This window comes from Camellia sinensis, chromosome 12 (assembly GCF_055761805.1).
Source record: "Camellia sinensis isolate YWXY chromosome 12, ASM5576180v1, whole genome shotgun sequence".
Lineage (NCBI taxonomy): Eukaryota > Viridiplantae > Streptophyta > Magnoliopsida > Ericales > Theaceae > Camellia > Camellia sinensis.
Genome location: NC_138972.1, coordinates 170,360,757 through 170,384,262, shown reverse-complemented (window position 1 = coordinate 170,384,262; position 23,506 = coordinate 170,360,757). Strand labels below are relative to the sequence as shown.

The window sequence follows — 23,506 nt, the reverse complement described above, 5'->3', positions numbered from 1 at the left end:
CCTTTTGAGGCTTATGATTCAACCTCACATGGACATGAAAATTAAAAGATAGACCATGCAATACAAAAAGGCAGTTAACCGCATTTCAATATCTAAAATCAGGAAAATGGAGGTAATCAATTTTAAATGTTCAACTAGGGATAAGAACTTTCTGTGAATTGCCATTAGACCATTGATAGAAGACATATATGTTCAAAACATGGTTCAACTACCATACACTATGCTTCTTGAAGAAAGAATTCAGTTAACCATTTTTGCATAAGCAGTTAATTCCCACTGTGTACATACATAAGACGAGAATTCAGTTAACCCTTTTTGCATAAGCAGTTAATTCCCACTGTTTACATACCCATAAGACGCTTGTAAGTTTCATTTTTTCCCAACAAAATATCAGAGTTGGCTTCTTGCTTCTCATGTTTGGCTATAATAACCTTTTTCTGAAAATCCAATGGTATATCCTTAGGTAGCTGTGCTTGCAATTTGTCTTTGTCTGCATTTATTGATAGTTCCACACATTTTGGATCTTTATTGATGCTTCAGCTCTCGTTCTTCATAGTCTCTGCATCCTAAGCCATAGAACATCTAAGGTCTTCTCTAACATCCTGCACAGATTAAATCATGAGACACCAATCATACCATAGAAAGCAGAACTCAATTAAGTACTTACATTCGGAAAGGCGGTTACTTGCTCCATAAAAGCATCAAGAAAACCTTCCATTGATGCTCATAAGCTGCAACAGAAGTAAATCGAATTAGCACATGGAGAGCATTCTGACAATTATGTAAAAATTGAAAACAAATTAATTAAACATATACTTTGGAAAATACCAAAGGAGCAATATTTGACCATCACCAGCAAAACATCTATAATTGGTTCATACCTTACTTTTAATGCCTTTGGTATGCTGTGGAAAGGTGCATGATTTTATAGATATCCATAAAAGTAGATTAGAATTAGTAATCACCAAAAACTGGCAGAACAGCTTATGCTTTCTTTATTCCATTTGCTTATAAACGAATGATATAGGATTTCAGCAGCTAATATGCAACTCAAAACTCCAGAAGAAAGCTCAAATCTCTACCATTTGGGGTTGAATTCTAGTTAATAGTGATATAGGATTTCAGCAGCAAAGAAAACAAATAGATCCTGAAGTGTGCATACCCACTTCCTATTATCATCCTGGAAGAAAACAAGCTCACATTCAGCAATTCGATGGATAAAACTTAGCCCAGCTACTAATTATGGGGCAGTCTTCTACCTGGAAAAGAGAAAACGGATCCACACACACGACATAACTGATCAGAGTACTTGGTTTGCTTAAGAAATTTGAATAAATAACCAAAATCTTCTAAAGCATATGAATACCTACATCTTTCACCTTTATGTGCTTACAGGACTATATAAGAAATTGAATAGAATCGTATATATCTTACAACACTGCAATCAAAATTCAACAAAGGGCCTTCCAAGCAACAATAGTCCAATCCGATCAATTAGGGTTTTTTCTTTTTTAGGTATAGTTTAAATACATGCAAAACATCACTTATTGTAACATAACAATTAAAAATCAATCTGAACTACACTCACTGACTGATTAACGAAGAAACACAAAAAAATGGGTTCTAGTAGCAGGATATTAATAGGATTACTCCATATTTTTTAACAACAGTTCCTACCAAACTGCTTAGTATTGATCAAAATCTCCAAATACATCACTACCAAACTCCTTATACTAAGTACAAAGATCAAACCCACCTATCACATATCACCCTCTAAATCAAATTCATTGATAGAAAACTCCCAAAAGCAAAAACAATTAAAATCAAACAATGTTTTCTACAACATTTAATTGAGTTCTACAACAATAATGTTTGAAGAAAGATAAAAAGCAGAGTGAAGAAAGAACTGAGGCGGTACAATAAGAGACAGTACCATTTTAAGCTCTTCATCAGTGTTAGTTGAGACCAGTCTTTGCTGCTTTGCTAGTAAGAGATTGGCCGCCTTCTTAGGAGTAGTATTATTATTGTTTTTGATGGGTTTTGATAAGTCCAAGAACAACCCAAAAATGAAACCAATGACTAGACCTGGAATGAAATTCTCTGGCTTGAAACTCACTGCAAACCATTCTCTTTCCTGTTTCTGCTGCTGTGAGTGAAAAAGATATACAGAAAACAACTAATTAGTAAAATTGAAAACAAGAAAATCAAGAAAACAAACAAACAAACAAACAAAAACAAAAATATGAATGAGATTACCTTCTTTGAGAGCTGAGAAGGGTTTTGAAGCGAACCCAACATTGGGGAAGAAGAAGAAGAAGAAGAAGAAGAAGAAGAAGAGTCGATGTGATGAGGCTATGGAGATTATTGGGTGAGGTGAGTGGTGAGTGGTACGCGGAAGAAAGAATATGACGCCGTTTTATGGAACTTGTGGCCTACTGGACCTTTTTCAAAGAAATACATTTGTTCGAAAACATTTCATGGGCTGGCCCAACACAGCCCAGAAAAAGGTTGTTAAGGTTTTACATTTTATTTTATTTTATTTATTTGTTTTTTAAGATTTGATACAAGTTTGGATAATATGTAACCTTACTGAAAAACTCACCTCACAAATAAGTAATAAGCAAAGGAAATGGTAAGTAACTTTTTTGTCCATACATCTATAGGATAAGTTTACTCTTACATGTTAACAAGCTATTCTAAGAAACCAGTGATGGGCATAGATTTATTGAGTGGAAAGTGTACAAAAGTATGCAATTTCCTCCATGTGGTCTACAACAACAACAATGTTTTGTTAAAATTTTAATATTAACTTCTTTTTTTAAATAAAAAATCAGGCCGTGAACTTTTTCAAATTTCTTGCCATACACAAGACCAACAGGCTCATGAGCTAAAGTAGAGTACCCATCGGGCTGAGCTCAAGCATAAATGTTTTTACAGCTCGATAAGCTCAAGCCAAGCTTGAACATGTCCAAATATAACCAAGCAACACCAAGATACTTTGTAGCCCTGTGTCTAACATGACTATAAAAACACGAGCAGTACCTCTTTCACAATAAACTTCAACATGTTCGAGATTTTTCCAACTGTGGGACTCCTTCTGGTTTCTCAAATACCACAAATGTTTGTCCTGGTGAATCATATGGAAGAGATCTTAGAGGCCTTGTTGACACTTCAGTAAATTTCTCGGTGTCAGAAGCATCCACAACAACGGTGACCTGGCAGTAATCACAAAAAAATTGAGAGATTATCCCAAAATAATTTCAGAATAAAGGAACTACTACTTTTTTTAAGATGGTCATTACATTTTCCAGTAATTGCTCGGGAATTGAATTTGTGCAGTTGTACTGGAACACCACATGCCTATCAAAAATGTGTTGAACAGCATTAACTGCATATTCTGTTTCAGCCTCTGTAAGCTCCACAGGTGCCGAAGACTGGTACAGGAAACAAAAATTTATATGAAAAAAAATCTGAATCAGCAGATTATCAACAATAGTCAAAATCAGTATATATAATGGAAGGAGTGTCTGGTAAAAAACCTTGAAAAGCTTCCCAAAGCTCGAGAACTCTGGGATAGAGGAAAGAAGCTTTTCATAAGCATCAACAGTGGACGTGGGAGCAGTTGGAGCAGCACCTAAACCAGTTGGCTTTTTACCAGGGGCCTTCTTCTCGGCAAGTGGAAGAGACTTAACCTCCTTAGGTACAGAATCAATATCAAAAGGCTCTTCTGAAGGTTCTTGAACATGTATTGAACAAACACGTGAGAATATGATAACAAACATTGCACAATGCATAAAGAGACTGACAACTCTCTGGGAACACTCACGTAGTTCTTCAAACTCATCTCCAGGTTGACTAATGGCACATCCAAAGACCCAAAAAGGAAGTTCTTCACATCTTTATCAGTTTCAACAATTGCACCATCAACTTCAAGCATATTCAGATATAGAGTAGCCCTATCACGAACCTGCAAACAAATGGTTAACCATTCCTCTTCTCAGAATAAAGAAAACATAGTGAATTATGAGATATCGCAAAATTCACAAAGGTGAAGTAGCCCATTTTCTTTGGCATCTGGGATGTCTCTTATAAGGATAACAATTGAATCAACAATTGCTTTCTTGTAATCAAAACCGCCCTCTTCCCTCAAAATATTGCTTAAGAAATTCATCCTTAAAATGAAGGAAGACAGAAAATAAATAAGAGTTGCCCAAGAAGAATAAGCATAACATGAAAAATAAATTTAAAAAGTAAAATGGACCACGTATGACATAAATACATGAAACCATGGAATTCGGTTGTCCTTTCAAAAAATCTGTTCTTTTGAAACCATGAAAATGACTCTATCTAGCTCAAGTGTTTTATTGGATTTTATGTTCTTTTTTATTGTTGTTGGTATGTAGCTCAAGTGTTTAGTTTTAGTGATTTATATCAATGAATTTTCAAGTCCATAACAAACCATTCAAACAACTGATTTGAATTTAAGTTTTCATTTTACCATTCAAATAGGGGATTTTTGTGGTTGGATGCCTCAGAAAATAAAAATGCTCAAAGACTAACATAAATAAATAAAAATCCTTGTACATCATACCAGAGGCTTAGAATAAATATCCCACCTTCACAGACTAACATAAATAAATGAAAATGATCGAAGGTGCTAGCAAGCTTTGCTGATGAAGTCCTTGTACATCATACCAGAGGCTTAGAATAAAAATCCCACCTTCACAGACTAACATAAATAAATAAAAAGGCCATCTATTATATATGATTTGAGAATAAAAGACTAACATAAAAATCCCACCTTTACATGTCTTCATCTATATGCTAAAATTAAAGTTTTACACAAACCTGATAAAGGTGTGAATTAACCTCAGCACAGGTTTGATGCAATGTTTCCAGAGGGGCACCACTAAGCTTAAATTGCCCCCCAGGTTACAGTGATATGCTTTGCTTTCGCTGCACAAAATTAATGCAAAGTCGCTATTTAGAACTCACCAAAAGTAAAAGCCAAAATTGAATAACAAGAATCACAAATGTTTATTGGTTTTGAACCAAAAAGTCGAGCATCACCATCCATAACAAAGCAATGTATAAACTGGAAAAGGGTTCAAAACTAACCAGTTACCATGGATTTAGAGAAGAAGTTTTTGCATTTTGAAAACATTATGGAAGAGAAGTCTACCTGTTTGAGTCCAATAATGTTGTCACCCCCCATTATTTTATCCCAATCAAACCTCTCAGCAATACCATTGAGCAACTCTGCAATTTGTTCATAGTTCATTGGCCGTAAAGTTCCAAACTCAAAGCCAAATACCTCCTAAATTTATTTTATTTTAAAATTTTCTGGAATTAAGAGGAAAGTCCATAAAATGATCTACTGATCAGCAATGAGATGGTTGAAATGAATAATTATGTACAACTAATCTTATAACTATGTCTCAATCATCAATTCACTGAATATAAAAAATTAAATGCATGGAATGGACTAGTGATGAGCCAAACGCATGATTTGTTTCAGCTTAGAACTATTAAGAAAAAAAGCAGTCATGTAAATTGTAACAGTGATTTCCCTAGGAGATAATAAACAAAGCATCAAAGTATCTCCAAGTAAAATACACCACAAGAGATGCCACTTGAATCTAAGTACCAATAAAAGCTAGAAGTTGAACCTCCATTTCTCCTCAGAGATGAACGGTCTGTATTCGAAAACCAAAGTCTTACACTGCCCAAAGAATTGAAATAACAGAATCAAAAAAAGAGAGGAGCATAAATTGGAGTCACAAAATGGATTGTTCATCTTACTTAAGCTACTAAAATGTTTCTAACCTTTTTGACATAGTTCTCCACAGCATCACATGCTTTCAGAAGCAGCTCAATTATCTCCAACTGAACTAAAAGGCAAAAACAAAACTAAATATCCATGTGCATTGAGATAGATTGTGAAATATTAATGCTTCAAGACACATATAAGATAAATTTACGAGTTTGAACTATCACTCAATATCATTTACCGTCCTCAACTAGAAAGAAAATGTTCTAGAGATAGAAATGAGTTTTAGACATGAAATCCACATTGAAGAACAAAATAAAGTCACAAAGGTAATTTGCAGTTGTAAATTGAAAGATACAATTTATAATTGTATTTCTTGGAGATCAACTGATGATTGGAATTCATTAATCCTATTAGTGTTTACAAATTAGGCATGAGAAACTTGACAATGCCTAAAGCTCGGGATTATGGTGAACAAACAAGTTTATTCAAATCCAATGGCATTTATGTCAGTTACTACCTTTTGCTCAAAAGGGATCAGCCGAGCATAGGTGTTGTGAAGGATATCAATGATCTCCGTCTGAGTCATGTTGTCCTCGAGGTACTTAATTGCCATGGTGCCTGAGGCAAAAGAAATTCAATTTAACCCAAAAAGCATTGGAAAAAGAAAAACAATATGAAAGGAAAACACTCAAATCACCAATATGATAAACTTATTGACAGTAATAGATGAAAATAACAAAATATCGTAACCCACCGTTCTTAGATGATGAATTAATGAACAAAAGGCACAAACCAGGACACAGGTTTTCATAATGGTAGGACCAACTCCTAGATGCATACAAATATGAAGAAGTGAATGAAAGCCAAATCATAAGACAATGACTAATATTTACCCAATTTAAAAACTCAATTAATATAATTTGAATGAATCAAATATGTATTAGATGAAATCTACTATCCATTAACTTCTTCGTTGGATCATGTTCATGTTCTTAGGTTGGACCAATCAATTGTAAGGTCAAAAAACCTTAGCAGGTCTTTGATCCACAAAGTTTTCCTTGCTTCCCTAAAAACACTTCTTTTGATGACAATAATTTGAATTGCTAATTCTCTAGCTCAAATAAAAAATAAAAAATAAAAAATTCCCAAATGGTACAAATAGAAAAAAAGATCAGAACTAAATTTTGCAGAGCAGAGTACCTAAGTTTCAATTGTACCAGAATATATGAATATAATATACACTATTGTGCTATGTCTGCAAAAACATGTACTGAAAACTAAACTTATTCACACAAATAGACAAGCTCAGTCACACAAGTTTTCTCCCAAACTAGTGACATTCCACTTGTAAGCTTTAAATGCCATACCAAAATGTAAACTTTCAGTAATGAACCTGTTTTTAGCAACCATAAAATTTCCCTACGATGTATCTTGTGTTGTTCACTTGCAGTTCCACACTCCATATACATCTACATAAATAAGTATATACATGGAAGGTTAAATATGGAGTGACTTGCCTCTTTCCCCAATTAAATACACGACTCCCATTCCCAACCTGTGAATGATATTAATAATGTAGTAAAAAATTGCCCTGAAAAATGAAACAGATGTGAAGTATAAAATTCTGAAGACATTGGGAAACCAGAAAGTTCAGTAATGAAGCTAAATACAATGTAAATTACAAAGTGAGTCCTGTACACATGGCAATCTAGCGACAACCATAGAAAGAAAAAAAAACCCCACAAAAGCCAATTTTCCATCAACTACATCCACCAGTCACCTGAAGATCAGTCCTACACGGATCAGTATCCAAAGCAGAGAAAGATGATGCCTTAGTTAACAAAGGAACATTGAGAGAAATATCTTTGGGCCTACAAACATGCACGAGATGAGAGACAGAGCATTGCACTGGAGCGTCAAGTTTCCTTTTCCTTTCACTATTTCTTTTTCTTTTTTTTTTCTTCTCATTCCCCCCCCCCCCCGGAACCATATCAAACTAGTAAACTTTCCTCACTTTCTGGGACTCGTAAAGTTTTTAGTAAATTGCTCAACTTCATGCAGTATGGTAGCAGATGTTCACCGTACTCTGCTTTATGGAGGAATCCTCTTGTACCCGGCTGACAAGAAAAGCCCAAATGGGAAGTTGCGGTATGCCACCTTTAAGATTAACCAACTTGTTTTTGTTTCCATTTTTCAAAATTTTTTAAAACAAAAAACAGAAAAACAAAAGACATTACCAAATAGGCCCTATTTCCACATGAGAAGTTACGTTTTTGCTAGGATAAATTAGATTTTTACCGTCTCCGCAAACACAATTCTTTCAAGTGCTCCTTTTGAGAAGGCAGTACACCTTGAATTGCGGCAAGCCTGCAAGAATGTTCAGTTATTATCTGATATGTTGCTACATAATGTCTTGAAAGCATTTAAATTAGCCTACAAAGGACATATCATTTGACCCAACTCCATAATGTCTTGAAAGCATTTAAATTAGCCTACATGTTTTTCTTAGGCTTCAAAAAATGGAGAAAAACTCCCTACTTAAGCACTCAAAAACTACGTAGGCATAGAAAACTGTTTATGTCAATGTGTTGAGTGTGAGTATTTTCTGAGACAAGTCAAGTAGCTAAGCTGTCCAAATTCTGAAAGCCAGATAGGAATGGAGTGATCTGATTTAGGAAAGTTCAAAATCAGGTGCAGTATTAACATCCCTAAATTTTCCTTTTATCTTCTCTAATCTCTTGGAACTTCTTTTTTGATGACGAGGAACCCCGACACCAATCTTCGATGAGACCTGAGGTAAAACCCCAAATATGTGCAACCACCTGCTACTCTAGGATCTTCTTTGCACTCACACAGGTTTGTCTGTTGTTGTTATGAGAATTTGGACCATGAATTAGAGTGTCTAAATGAGAAAAGACATTTAACACTCCCATAATTGTCGACTTTTTGATGCATGAAAAACAAATTATTATTTCCTTCAATTTTTAAAAAGAGACTCAAAATTCTCATTGAAGTGCTATAAAAACAGTTTTAGGAGCTATTGATCAAGATAAAATCATGAGAACTCAAAAGCAACATCCAAAAGCTTCTTATTGAAGAAGAGGGGAAAAAGGATTCCAAACAAACTGAAGCGATAGACACAATATTACCTTGACATGATTCTTGAAATAATGCCAAATTGATGGATCAAAGAAGAATGAATCATTCAAAGAGTTCAAACCTATACCTTCTTCCCATGCCCACTTGACATATTGAGTCTTCCCACCATATGCCTGCAAGTTATTAACTAAGCTAAGTAGCAGCCGAACTCCGTGTTGCCTGTCTTCCGCAATGACATGATCCAATGCCTGCCATACTCTTTTGTCATTAAAATGAAAAAAAGAAATTTGGGACAATAATAATAAATGATCATGCAACATGATGATATTAACAAAAGTAAAAGAATTCAAGTATTGGCAACAGTTAGGCAATTTTATTTAATCTGGGATAAATTAAACAGATTCAACAATCCATGGGCCATTGGGCCATGTTCATGACTCGGTACAATTTAAGAAATACTTGAATGAATGAATGCTGAGATTTATTGTGTGATACGTCAACAAAGTTCAGTAAGTTTTGCGGATTTACAGGATTGATGGGTGAAACCAGAAAAAATGAAAAAAAAAACTAAAATTAAAAAAAAAAACAAAAAAAGCAATGTGCCAACAAACCAAATTGTTCTCAACGATTTATCAAGAGGGCTACTAAATGGCCCCATCATATTAATTTGAAACCCCCACTTCTTTGGAACCCCATGACCAAAATTGATCCCCACTATTTTTTCCGAGAACATCCACCATAATCCCAATCTTACCCTTCTTTCTTAGACCTCCACCCCTACCATGTCCGTCCTCTGGCAGCCTCCTTTCCATAAGCCTCTCCCTGCCACTTCTCCACCTCCAACAGTCGCTTCCCAGCTACCCCCCTCTCTAAATGCCTCTACAATATTTGTTGAATTTATTGGGATGGTTGTTTACCAGTATCTATATCTAAATCTTACTGATGCAACACTACAATGGTAAGCCTGACAAACCAAGACAGTGCTATTGTACTCTTATATATGACTCGACCTGAATGTGTGGAAAATCATAAAGCATGGAAAGAAGAGATAAATTCCCCAATGATTGAATGCAATGGGGATGGAATTTATAGAACTAATGTGATCAAAAACTCAAAATGTACATATTCAACTCCACGAGACATCCAAATCAAACACCAGTTTCGAGCTAGAGAGAAACTACAGCCAAACTAATAGCATGTAAAAATGCAGTCAAACGAAAGGACAATTTGTCGACATGAACAAACCGAGAAGAGAGAGAGAGAGAGTACCGATTAAAGTTCAGAAACAAAGTAGACTATTCGCCACCATCGGAGCTTGAAATACGAGTAATCGAGGGGTCAGAGTTCAGATCTGAGCTTCTGGAAATCACTTAATCTCTGTAAATGAGATGGTGGAGCTCGCTACCTCGCCGGTTCAGCTTCAAAATCGCTTCGGTGTAGCTTCGATCTGAATCTTCGATGGAGATTCGAAATCGCTTTGATCTGAATCTTAGATGGAGCTCAAAATTGTTTCGATCTGAATCTTCGATGGAGCTCGAAATCGCTTCGATCTGAGTCTTCGAAATCACTGAGAGAGAGAGATGTGTGGCTTCAATCTTCAAAATGTTGAGAGATGTGTGGCTTCAATCTTCGATCTGAATTTATAGAACTAACCATTTTGAAGATGGTTTGTAAGAATACGCTTCGATCTAAATGTTGAGAGAGATAGATCTGAATCTTCATTTTGTGTAATATGTTGTAATATGCTTACAGAGGGTTCCGATTCAAAATAAAGTTTCACAAAACGAGGCGCGTGCGGCTACCGCATTTGGAGGCGTTTCCTATTATAAAACGGTGTCGTTTTGTGTAATAGAATATGCGGCGTTTATAAAACGCCGTTAAATGTTAATAACAGTGACGTTTAAGAAAACGTCGTTAAAAAAAGGCCATCATAACCCTTTTTTCCTGTAGTGAGATATGTAATTATGGGGTTTACTTGCCATTTCTCATGCATTAGGGTTCGAACACTCAGACACTTATTCGGACCCTCTTGCATGTTGGCGGATATGTAATTATGGTGTTTACTGGCCATTTCTCAGGCATTAGGGTTCGAACACTCAGACACTTATTCGGGCCCTCTTGCATGATGGCAGATATGTAATTACGGTGTTTACTTGCCAAATCTCATGCATTAGGGATTAAACACTCGGACACTAATTCAGACCCTCTTGCATGATGGCAGATATGTAATTATGGTGTTTACTTGCCATTTCTCATGCATTAGGGTTCGAACACTCGAACACTTATTCGGACCTTCTTGAATGATGGAAGATATGTAATTATGGTGTTTACTTGCCATTTCTCATGCATTAGGGTTCCAACACTCGGACACTTATTCGAACCCTCTTGCATGATGGCAAATATGTAATTACAGTGTTTACTTGCCATTTCACACGCATTAGGGTTCGAACACTCGGACACTTATTCGGACCCTCTTACATGATTGCTGATATGTAATTACGGTGTTTACTTGCCTTTTCTCATGCATTAGGGTTCGAACACTCGGACACTTATTCGGACCCTCTTGCATTATGGCAGATATGTAATTACAGTGTTTACTTCTCATTTCTCATGCATTAGGGTTTAAACACTCGTACATTGATTCAGACCCTCTTGCATGATGGTAGATATGTAACTATGGTGTTTACTTGCCATTTCTCATATATTGGGGTTCGAACACTCGGACAGTTACTCGAACCCTCTTACATGATGGTAGATATGTAATTATGGTGTTTACTTTCCATTTCTCATGCATTAGGGCTCGAACACTCGGACAGTTATTCGGACCCTCTTGCATGATGGCAGATATGTAATTATGGTGTTTAGTTGCCAATTCTCATGCATTAGGGTTCGAACACTCGGACACTTATTTGGACCCTCTTGCATTATGGTAGAAATGTAATTATGGTGTTTACTTGCCATGTCTCATGCATTAGGGTTTAAACAATCGGACACTAATTCAGATCCTCTTGCATGATGGCAGATATGTAATTATGGTGTTTGTTTTCCATTTCTCATGCATTAGGGTTTGAACACTCAGACACTTATTCGGACCCACTTGCATGATGGCAGATATGTAATTATGGTGTTTACTTGACATTTCTCATGCATTAGGGTTCGAACACTCGGACACTTATTCGGACCCTCTTGCATGATGGGAGATATGTAATTATGGTGTTTACTTGCCATTTCTCATGCATTAGGGTTCGAACACTCGGACACTTATTCGAAATCTCTTGCATGATGGCAAATATGTAATTACGGTGTTTAGTTGCCATTTCTCATGCATTAGGGTTCGAACACTCGGACACTTATTCAGACCCTCTTGCATGATTGCAGATATGTAATTACGGTGTTTACTGGCCGTTTCTCTTGTATTAGAGTTCGAACACTCGGACACTTATTCGAACCCTCTTGTATGATGACAGTTATGTAATTATAGTGTTTGCTTACCATTTCTCATGCAATAGGGTTTAAACACTCATACACTGATTCGGACCCCCTTGCATGTTGGCGGATATGTAATTATGGTGTTTACTTGCCATTTCTCATGTATTAGGGTTCGAACACCTGGACACTTATTCGGACCCTCTTACATGATTGCAGATATGTAATTACGATGTTTACTTGCCTTTTCTCATGCATTAGGGTTCGAACACTCGGACACTTATTCGGACCCACTTGCATGATGGCAGATATGTAATTACAGTGTTTACTTGTCATTTCTCATGCATTAGGGTTTAAACATTCGTACATTGATTCGGACCCTCTTGCATGATTGCGGATATTTAATTATGGTGTTTACTTGCCATTTCTCATATATGAGGGTTCGAACACTCGGACACTTACTCAAACCCTCTTACATGATGGTAGATATGTAATTATGGTTTTTACTTGCCATTTCTCATGCATTAGGGCTCAAACACTCGGACACTTATTCGGACCCTCTTGCATGATGGCAGATATGTAATTATGGTGTTTAGTTTCCATTTCTCAGGCATTAGGGTTCGAACACTCGGACACTTATTCGGACCCTCTTGCATGATGGTAGAAATGTAATTACGGTGTTTACTTGCCATGTCTCATGCATTAGGGTTTAAACACTCGGACACAAATTCAGACCCTCTTGCATGATGGCAGATATGTAATTATGGTGTTTGTTTGCCATTTCTCATGCACTGGGGTTCAAACACTCGGACACTTATTCGGACCCTCTTGCATGATGGCAGATATGTAATTAGGGTGTTTACTTGACATTTCTCATGCATTATGGTTCGAACACTCGGACACCTATTTGGACCCTTCTTGCATGATGACAGATATGTAATTATGGTGTTTACTTGCCATTTCTCATGCATTAGGTTTCGAACACTCGGACACTTATTCGAACCCTCTTGCATGATGGCAAATATGTAATTACGTTGTTTAGTTGCCATTTCTCAGGCGTTAGGGTTCGAACACTCGGACACTTATTCTGACCCTCTTGCATGATTGCAGATATGTAATTACGGTATTTACTGGCCGTTTCTCATGTATTACGGTTCGAACACTCGGACACTTATTCGGACCCTCTTGCATGATGACCGATATGTAATTAAAGTGTTTGCTTGCCATTTCTCATGGAATAGGGTTTAAACACTCATACACTGATTTGGACCCTCTTGCATGTTGGCGGATATGTAATTATGGTGTTTCCTTGCCATTTCTCATGCATTAGGGTTCGAACCGTAGGACACTTGTTCGGACCCTCTTGCATAATGACAGCTATGTAATTACAGTGTTTACCTGTCATTTCTCACTTATTAGGGTTTAAACACTGGTCCACTTATTCGGACCCTCTTGCATGATGGCAGATATGTAATTATGGTGTTTACTTGCCATTTCGCGTACATTATGGTTCGAACACTTGGACACTTATTCGGACCCTCTTACATGATTGCTGATATGTAATTACGGTGCTTAGTTGCCTTTTCTCATGCATTAGGGTTCGAACACTCGGACACTTATTCGGACCCTCTTGCATGATGGCTGATATGTATTTACAGTGTTTACTTGTCATTTCTCATGCATTAGGGTTTAAACACTCGTACATTGATTCGGACCCTCTTGAATGATGACAGATATGTAATTATGGTGTTTGCTTGCCATTTCTCATATATTAGGGTTCGAACACTCGGACACTTACTCAAACCCTCTTACATGATGGTAGATATGTAATTATGGTGTTTACTTGCCATTTCTCATGCATTAGGACTCGAACACTCGGACACTTATTCGGACCCTCTTGCATGATGGCAGATATGTAATTACGGTGTTTAGTTGCCATTTCTCATGCATTAGGGTTCGAACACTCGGACACATATTCGGACACTCTTGCATGATGGCAGATATGTAATAATGGTGTTTACTTGACAGTTCTCATGCATTAGGGTTCGAACACTCGGACACTTATTCGGACCCTCTTACATGATGGCAGATATGTAATTATGGTGTTTACTTGCCATTTCTCGCACATTAGGGTTCGAACACTCGGACACTTATTCGAACCCTCTTGCATGATGGCAAATATGTAATTACGGTGTTTAGTTGCCATTTCTCATGCATTAGGGTTCGAACACTCGGACACTTATTCGGACCCTCTTGCATGATTGCAGATATGTAATTACGGTGTTTACTAGCCGTTTCTCGTGTATTAGGGTTCGAACACTCGGACACTTATTCGGACCCTCTTGTATGATGACAGTTATGTAATTAAAGTGTTTGCTTACCATTTCTCATGCAATAGGGTTTAAACACTCATACACTGATTCGGACCCCCTTGCATGTTGGCGGATATGTAATTATGGTGTTTACTTGCCATTTCTCATGCATTAGGGTTCGAACACCCGGACACTTATTCGGACCCTCTTACATGATTGCAGATATGTAATTACGATGTTTACTTGCCTTTTCTCATGCATTAGGGTTCGAACACTCGGACACTTATTCGGACCCACTTGCATGATGGCAGATATGTAATTACAGTGTTTACTTGTCATTTCTCATGCATTAGGGTTTAAACATTCGTACATTGATTCGGACCCTCTTGCATGATTGCAGATTTGTAATTATGGTGTTTACTTGCCATTTCTCATATATGAGGGTTCGAACACTCGGACACTTACTCAAACCCTCTTACATGATGATAGATATGTAATTATGGTGTTTACTTGCCATTTCTCATGCATTAGGGCTCGAACACTCGGACACTTATTCGGACCCTCTTGCATGATGGCAGTTATGTAATTATGGTGTTTGTTTGCCATTTCTCATGCATTGGGGTTCGAACACTCGGACACTTATTCGGACCCTCTTGCATGATGGCAGATATGTAATTAGGGTGTTTACTTGACATTTCTCATGCATTAGGGTTCGAACACTCGGACACTTATTTGGACCCTCTTGCATGATGGTAGATATGTAATTATGGTGTTTACTTGCCATTTCTCATGCATTAGGGTTCGAACACTAGGACACTTATTCGAACCCTCTTGCATGATGGCAAATATGTAATTACGTTGTTTAGTTGCCATTTCTCAGGCATTAGGGTTCGAACACTCGGACACTTATTCTGACCCTCTTGCGTGATTGCAGATATGTAATTACGGTATTTACTGGCCGTTTCTCATGTATTAGGGTTCGAACACTCGGACACTTATTCAGACCCTCTTGCATGATGACCGATATGTAATCAGGGTTCGAACACTCATACCCTGATTCGGACCCTCTTGCATGTTGGCGGATATGTAATTATGGTGTTTACTTGCCATTTCTCATGCATTAGGGTTCGAATAGTAGGACACTTGTTCGGACCCTCTTGCATAATGATAGCTATGTAATTACAGTGTTTACCTGTCATTTCTCACGCATTAGGGTTTAAGCACTGGTCCACTTATTCGGACCCTCTTGCATGATGGCAGATATGTAATTACGGTGTTTACTTGCCATTTCGCGTACATTATGGTTCGAACAGTTGGACACTTGTTCGGACCCTCTTACATGATTGCTAATATGTAATTACGGTGTTTAGTTGCCTTTTCTCATGCATTAGGGTTTGAACACTCGGACACTTATTCGGACCCTCTTGCATGATGGCAGATATGTATTTACAGTGTTTACTTGTCATTTCTCATGCATTAGGGTTTAAACACTCGTACATTGATTCGGACCCTCTTGCATGATGGCAGATATGTAATTATGGTGTTTACTTGCCATTTCTCATATATTAGGGTTCGAACACTCGAACACTTACTCAAACCCTCTTACATGATGGTAGATATGTAATTATGGTGTTTACTTGCCATTTCTCATGCATTAGGACTCGAACACTCGAACACTTATTCGGACCCTCTTGTATGATGGCAGATATGTAATTATGGTGTTTAGTTGCCATTTCTCATGCATTAGGGTTCGAACACTCGGACACTTATTTGGACCGTCTTGCATGATGGTAGAAATGTAATTATGGTGTTTACTTGCCATGTCTCATGCATTAGGGTTTAAACACTCGGACACTAATTCAGATCCTCTTGTATGATGGCAGATATATAATTATGGTGTTTGTTTGCGATTTCTCATGCATTAGTGTTCTAACACTCGGACACTTATTCGGACACTCTTGCATCATGGCAGATATGTAATTATGGTGTTTACTTGACAGTTCTGATGCATTAGGGTTCGAACACTCGGACACTTATTCGGACCCTCTTACATGATGGCAGATATGTAATTATGGTGTTTACTTGCCATTTCTCACGCATTAGGGTTCGAACACTCGGACACTTATTCGGACCCTCTTGCATGATGGTAGAAATGTAATTACGGTGTTTACATGCCATGTCTCATGCATTTGGGTTTAAACACTCGGACACTAATTCAGACCCTCTTGCATGATGGCAGATATGTAATTATGGTGTTCGTTTGCCATTTCTCATGCATTAGGGTTCGAACACTTGGACACTTATTCGGACCCTCTTGCATGATGGCAAATATGTAATTATGGTGTTTGCATGACATTTCTCATGCATTAGGATTTGAACACTCGGACACTTCTTTGGACCCTCTTGCATGATGGCAGATATGTAATTATGGTGTTTACTTGCCATTTCTCATGCATTAGGGTTCGAACACTCGGACACCTATTCGAACCCACTTGCATGATGGCAAATATGTAATTACGTTGTATAGTTGCCATTTGTCATGCATTAGGGTTCGAACACTCGGACACTTATTCGGACCCTCTTGCATGATAGCAGATATGTAATTACGGTGTTGACTTGCCATTTCTCATGCATTAGGGTTCGAACACTCGGATACTTATTCGGACCCTCTTGCATGATGGCAGATATGTAATTATGGTGTTTACTTGCCATTTCTCATGCATTAGGGCTCGAACACTCGGACACTTATTCGGACCCTCTTGCATGATAACAGATATGTAATTATAGTGTTAATTGTCATTTCTCATGCATTAGCGTTTAAACACTCGTACACTTATTCGGACCCTCTTGCATGATGGCAGATATGTAATTATGGTGTTTACTTGCCATTTCTCATACATTAGGGTTCGAACACTCGGACACTTATTCAAACCTTCTTACATGATGGCAGATATGTAATTATGGCGTTTACTTGCCATTTCTAATGCATTTGGGCTCGAACACTCGGACACTTATTCGGACCCTCTTGCATGATGGCAGATATGTAATTATGGTGTTTACTTGCCATTTCTCACGCATTAGGGTTCGAACACTTGGACACTTATTCGGACCCTCTTGCATGATGGCAGAAATGTAATTACGGTGTTTACTTGCCATGTCCCATGCATTATGGTTTAAAAACTCGGACACTAATTCAGACCCTCTTGCATGATAGCAGATATGTAATTATGGCGTTTAGTTGCCATTTCTCATGCGTTAGGGTTCAAACACCCGGACACTTATTCGGACCCTCTTGCATGATTGCAGATATGTAATTACGGTGTTTACTTGCCATTTCTCATGCATTAGCGTTCGAACAGTCGGACACTTATTCGGACCCTCTTGCATGATGGCAGATATGTAATTACAGTGTTTACTTTCCATTTCTCATGCATTTCGGTTCGAACACTCGGACACTTATTCGGACCCTCTTGCGTGATGGCAGATATGTAATTATGGTGTTTACTTGCCATTTCTCATGCATTAGGGTTCGAACGGTCGGACACTTATTCGGACCCTCTTGCATGATGACAGATATGCAATTACAGTGTTAACTTCTCATTTCTCATGCATTAGGGTTTATGCAATCGTACACTAATTCGGACCCTCTTACATGATGGCAGATATGTAATTATGGTGTTTACTTGCCATTTCTCATACATTAAGGTTCGAACGCTCGGACACTTATTCAAACCCTCTTACATGATGGCAGATATGTAATTATGGTGTTTACTTGCCATTTCTCATGCATTAGTGTTCGAACACTCGGACACTTAATCGAACCCTCTTGCATGATGGCTGATATGTAATTATGGTGTTTACTTGCCATTTCTCATCCATTAGGGTTCGAACACTCGGACACTTATTCGGACCCTCCTGCATGATGGCAGATATGTAATTATGGTGTTTACTTGCCATTTCTAATACGTTAGGGTTCAGACACCCAGCACTTCTTCAGACCCCCTTTCATTATGGTAGATATGTAATTAGGAGGTTACTTTGAATTTCTAAGGCATTAGGGTTTAGACACCCATCACTTATTTGGACCCTCTTGCATGATCGCAGATATGAAATTATGGTGTTTACTTGCCATTTCTCATACATTAGGATTCGAACATTGAGACACTTTTTCAGTACCTCTTGTATGATGGCAGAAATGTAATTATGGTGTTTACTTGCCTTTTCTCATACGTTAGGGTTCAGACACCCAGCATTTCTTCAGACCCCTTTCATTATGGTAGATATGTAATTAGGTGTTTACTTGGCATTTCTCAGGCATTAGGGTTTAGACACCCAGCAGTTATTCGGACCCTCTTGCGTGATGGCAGATTTGTAATTATGGTGTTTACTTGCCATTTCTCATGCATTGGGGTTTAAACAATCGGACACATATTCGGACCCTCTTGGATGATGGCGGATATGTAATTATGGTGTTTACTTGCCATTTCTCGTACATTAGGGTTCGAACCCTCGGACACTTATTCGGACCCTCTTGCATGATGACAGATATGTAATTTATGGTGTTTACTTGCCATTTCTCATGCATTAGGGCTCGAACACTCAGACACATATTCGCACCCTCTTGCATGATAACAGATATGTAATTACAGTGTTTACTTGTCATTTCTCATGCATTAGCGTTTAAACACTCGTACACTTATTTGGACCCTCTTGCATGATGGCAGATATGTAATTAGGGTGTTTACTTGCCATTTCTCATACATTAGGAGTCGAACACTCGGACACGTATTCAAACCCTCTTACATGATGGCAGATTTGTAATTATGGTGTTTACTTGCCATTTCTAATGCATTTGGGCTCGAACACTCGGACACTTCTTCGGACACTCTTGCATGATGGCAGATTTGTAATTATGGTGTTTACTTGCCATTTCTCATGCATTATGGTTCGAACACTTGGACACTTATTCGGACCCTCTTGCATGATGGCAGAAATGTAATTACGGTGTTTACTTGCCATGTCTCATGCATTAGGGTTTAAAAACTCGGACACTAATTCAGACCCTCTTGCATGATGGCAGATATGTAATTATGGTGTTTAGTTGCCATTTCTCATGCATTAGGAATCGAACACGCCGACACTTATTCAGACCCTCTTGCATGATGGCAGATATGTAATTACGGTGTTTACTTGCCGTTTCTCATGCATTAGCGTTCGAACAGTCGGACACTTATTCGGACCCTCTTGCATGATGGCAGATATGTAATTACCGTGTTTACTTGCCATTTCTCATGCATTACGGTTCGAACACTCGGACACTTATTCGGACCCTCTTACGTGATGGCGGATATGTAATTATGGTGTTTACTTGCCATTTCTCATGCATTAGGGTTCGAATAGTCGGACACTTATTCGGACCCTCTAGCATGATGACAGATTTGCAATTACAGTGTTTACTTCTCATTTCTCATGCATTGGGGTTTAAACACTCGTACACTTATTTGGACCCTCTTTCATGATGGCAGATATGTAATTATGGTGTTTACTTGCCATTTTTCATACAGTAAGGTTCGAACACTCGGACACTTATTCAAACCCTCTTACATGATGGCAGATATGTAATTGTGGTGTTTACTTGCCATTTCTCATGCATTAGGGTTCGAACACTCGGACATTTATTCGGACCCTCTTGCATGATGGCATATATGTATTTATGGTGTTTACTTACCATTGCTCATGCATTCGGCTTTAAACACTCGGACACTTATTCGGACCCTCTTGCATGATGGAAGATATGTAATTGTGGTGTTTCCATGGTATTTCTCCTGCAATACGATTTAGACACCCAGCAGTTATTCGGACCCTCTTGCATGATCGCAGATATGAAATTATGGTGTTTACTTGTCATTTCTCATACATTACGGTTCGAACATTGGGACACTTTTTCAGACCCTCTTGCATGATGGCAGTAATGTAATTATGGTGTTTACTTTCCATTTCTCATACGTTAGGGTTCAGACACCCAGCACTTCTTCAGACCCCCTTTCATTATGGTAGATATGTAATTAGGTGTTTACTTGGCATTTCTCAGGCATTAGGGTTTAGACACCCAGCACTTATTCCGACCCTCTTGCATGATGGCAGATATGTAATTATGGTGTTTACTTGCCATTTCTCATGCATTGGGGTTTAAACAATCGGACACATATTTGGACCCTCTTGGATGATGGCGGATATGTAATTATGGTGTTTACTTGCCATTTCTCATACATTAGGGTTCGAACACTCGGACATTTATTCGGACCCTCTTGCATGATGGCAGATATGTAATTACGGTGTTTACATGCCATGTCTCATCCATTAGGGTTTAAACACTCGAACACTAATTCAGACCCTCTTGCATGATGACAGATATGCAATTATGGTGTTTACTTGCCATTTCTCATGCATTAGGGTTCGAACACTCGGACACTTATTCAGACCCTCTTGCATGATGGCATATATGTAATTATGGTGTTTACTTCCCATTTCTCATGCATTAGGATTCGAACACTCGGACACTTATTCGGACCCTCTTGCATGATGACAGATATGCAATTAAAGTGTTTACTTCTCATTTCTCATGCATTAGGGTTTAAACACTCGTACACTTATTCGGACCCTCATGCATGATGGCAGATATGTAATTATGGTGTTTACTTGCCATTTCTCATATATTAAAGTTCGAACACTCGGACACTTATTCAAACCCTCTTACATGATGGCAGATATGTAATTGTGGTGTTTACTTGCCATTTCTCATGCATTAGGGTTCGAACACTCGGACACTTATTCGGACCCTCTTGCATGATGGCAGATATGTAATTATGGTGTTTACCTGCCATTTCTCATCCATTAGGGTTCGAACACTCGGACAGGTATTCGGACCCTCTTGCATGATGGCAGATATGTAATTATGGTGTTTACTTGCCATTTCTCATACGTTACGGTTCCGACACCCAGCACTTTTTCAGACCCCCTTTCAATGTGGTAGATATGTAATTAGGTGGTTACTTGGCATTTCTCAGGCATTAGGGTTTAGACACCCAGCACTTATTCGAACCCTCTTGCAAGATGGCCGATATGTAATTATGGTGTTTACTTGCCATTTCTCATGCATTGGGTTTAAACAATCGAACGCATATTCGGACCCTCTTGGATGATGGCGGATAAGTAATTATGGTGTTTACTTGCCATTTCTCATACATTAGGGTTCGAAAATTCGGACACTTATTTGGACCCTCTTGCATGATGGCAGATATGTAATTACGGTGTTTACTTGCCATGTCTCATGCATTAGGGTTTAAACACTCGGACACTAATTCAGACCCTCTTGCATGATGGCAGATATGTAATTATGGTGTTTACTTCCCATTTGTCATGCATTAGTGTTCGAACACTCGGACACTTATTCGGACCCTCTTGCATGATGGCATATATGTAATTATGGTGTTTACTTGCCATTTCTCATGCATTAGGGTTGAAACGATCGGGCACATATTCGGACCCTCTTGGATGATGGCGGATATGTAATTATAGTGTGTACTTGCCATTTCACATGCACTAGGGTTCGAACACTCGGACACTTATTCGGACCCTTTTGCATGATGGCAGATATGTAATTACGGTGTTTACTTGCCATTTCTCATGCGTTAGGGTTCGAACACTCGGACACTTATTCGGCCCCTCTTGCATGATGGCAGATATGTAATTTATGGTGTTTACTTGCCATTTCTCATGCATTAGGGCTCGAACACTCAGACACTTATTCGCACCCTCTTGCATGATAACAGATATGTAATTACAGTGTTTACTTTTCATTTCTCATGCATTAGCGTTTAAACACTCGTACACTTAGGGTTCGAACACTTGGACACTGATTCAAACCCTCTTACGTGATGGCAGATATGTAATTATGGTGTTTACCTGCCATTTCTCATGCATTACGATTCGAACATTTGGACACTTATTCGGACCCTCTTGCATGATGGCAGAAATGTAATTACGGTGTTTACTTGCCATTTCTCACGCATTAGGGTTTAAAAACTTGAACACTAATTCAGACCCCCTTGCCTGATGGCAGATATGTAATTATGGTGTTTAGTTGCCATTTCTCAAGCATTAGGGTTCGAACACGCCGACACTTATTCGGACCCTCTTGCATGATGGCAGATATGTAATTTCGGTGTTTACTTGCCATTTCTCATGCATTAGCGTTCAAACAGTCGGACACTTATTCGGACCCTCTTGCATGATGGCAGATATGTAATTACAGTGTTTACTTGCCATTTCTCATGCATTACGGTTCGAACACTCAGACACTTATTCGGACCCTCTTGCGTGATGGCAGATATGGAATTATGGTGTTTACTTGCCATTTCTCATGCATTAGGGTTCGAACAGTCGGACACTTATTCGGACCCTCTTGCATGATGACAGATATGCAATTACAGTGTTTACTTCTCATTTCTCATTCATTAGGGTTTAAACACCCGTACACTTATTCGGACCCTCTTGCACGATGGCAGATATGTAACTATGGTGTTTACTTGCCATTTCTCATACATTAAGGTTCGAACACTCGGACACTTATTCGAACCCTCTTGCATGATGGCAGATATGTAATTACGGTGTTTATTTTCCTTGTCTCATGCATTAGGGTTTAAACACTCGGACACTAATTCAGACCCTCTTGCTTGATGACAGATATGTAATTATGGTGTTTACTTGCCATTTCTCACGCATTAGGGTTCGAACACTCGGACACTTATTCGGACCCTCTTGCATGATGGCAGATATGTAATTATGGTATTTGCTTGCCATTTCTCATGCATTAGGGTTCGAACACTCGGACAGC

At 38.3% G+C, this 23,506-nt stretch overlaps 1 protein-coding gene and 1 long non-coding RNA gene across 4 annotated transcripts; both read right to left on the bottom strand.

Moving 5' to 3' along the window:
- Window positions 1-229: 229 nt before the first annotated feature.
- Window positions 230-3,795, bottom strand: LOC145803408 (coatomer subunit gamma-like). Of its 3 annotated transcripts, XM_082896680.1 has the most exons (4): window positions 3,540-3,795; window positions 3,303-3,434; window positions 3,043-3,215; window positions 230-602 (listed from the first exon to the last, which is right to left on the bottom strand). In XM_082896680.1, the coding sequence occupies exons 1-3, from the start codon at window positions 3,792-3,794 to the stop codon at window positions 3,060-3,062; spliced, it is 543 nt and encodes a 180-aa protein (XP_082752806.1). In that variant the 5' UTR covers window position 3,795; the 3' UTR covers window positions 230-602; window positions 3,043-3,059. The 3 variants fall into 3 exon arrangements, 1 of the variants encoding a protein (XP_082752806.1); XR_014345516.1 differs by lacking the exons at window positions 230-602; window positions 3,043-3,215; window positions 3,303-3,434 and adding exons at window positions 1,027-1,259; window positions 1,934-2,146 and having other exon boundaries at window positions 3,540-3,771; XR_014345517.1 differs by lacking the exons at window positions 3,043-3,215; window positions 3,303-3,434; window positions 3,540-3,795 and adding an exon at window positions 1,163-1,583.
- A 2,955-nt stretch (window positions 3,796-6,750) lies between these two features.
- Window positions 6,751-10,257, bottom strand: LOC145803407 (uncharacterized). Its single transcript, XR_014345515.1, has 4 exons — window positions 10,142-10,257; window positions 9,000-9,120; window positions 8,072-8,140; window positions 6,751-7,364 (listed from the first exon to the last, which is right to left on the bottom strand). It is a non-coding gene; the product is annotated as an uncharacterized LOC145803407 (long non-coding RNA).
- Between the last annotated feature and the right edge of the window lie 13,249 nt (window positions 10,258-23,506).

What these genes read in the sequence shown, in the direction of transcription:
- LOC145803408 (XM_082896680.1), bottom strand. Translation starts at nt 3,794, where the DNA reads ATGCATTGTGCAATGTTTGTTATCATATTCTCACGTGTTTGTTCAATA. An exon ending in GCTTTGGGAAGCTTTTCAAG is followed by an intron (nt 3,435 to 3,539) that starts GTTTTTTACCAG and finishes TTCCTGTACCAG; the next exon opens with TCTTCGGCACCTGTGGAGCT. An exon ending in CCGAGCAATTACTGGAAAAT is followed by an intron (nt 3,216 to 3,302) that starts GTAATGACCATC and finishes GATTACTGCCAG; the next exon opens with GTCACCGTTGTTGTGGATGC.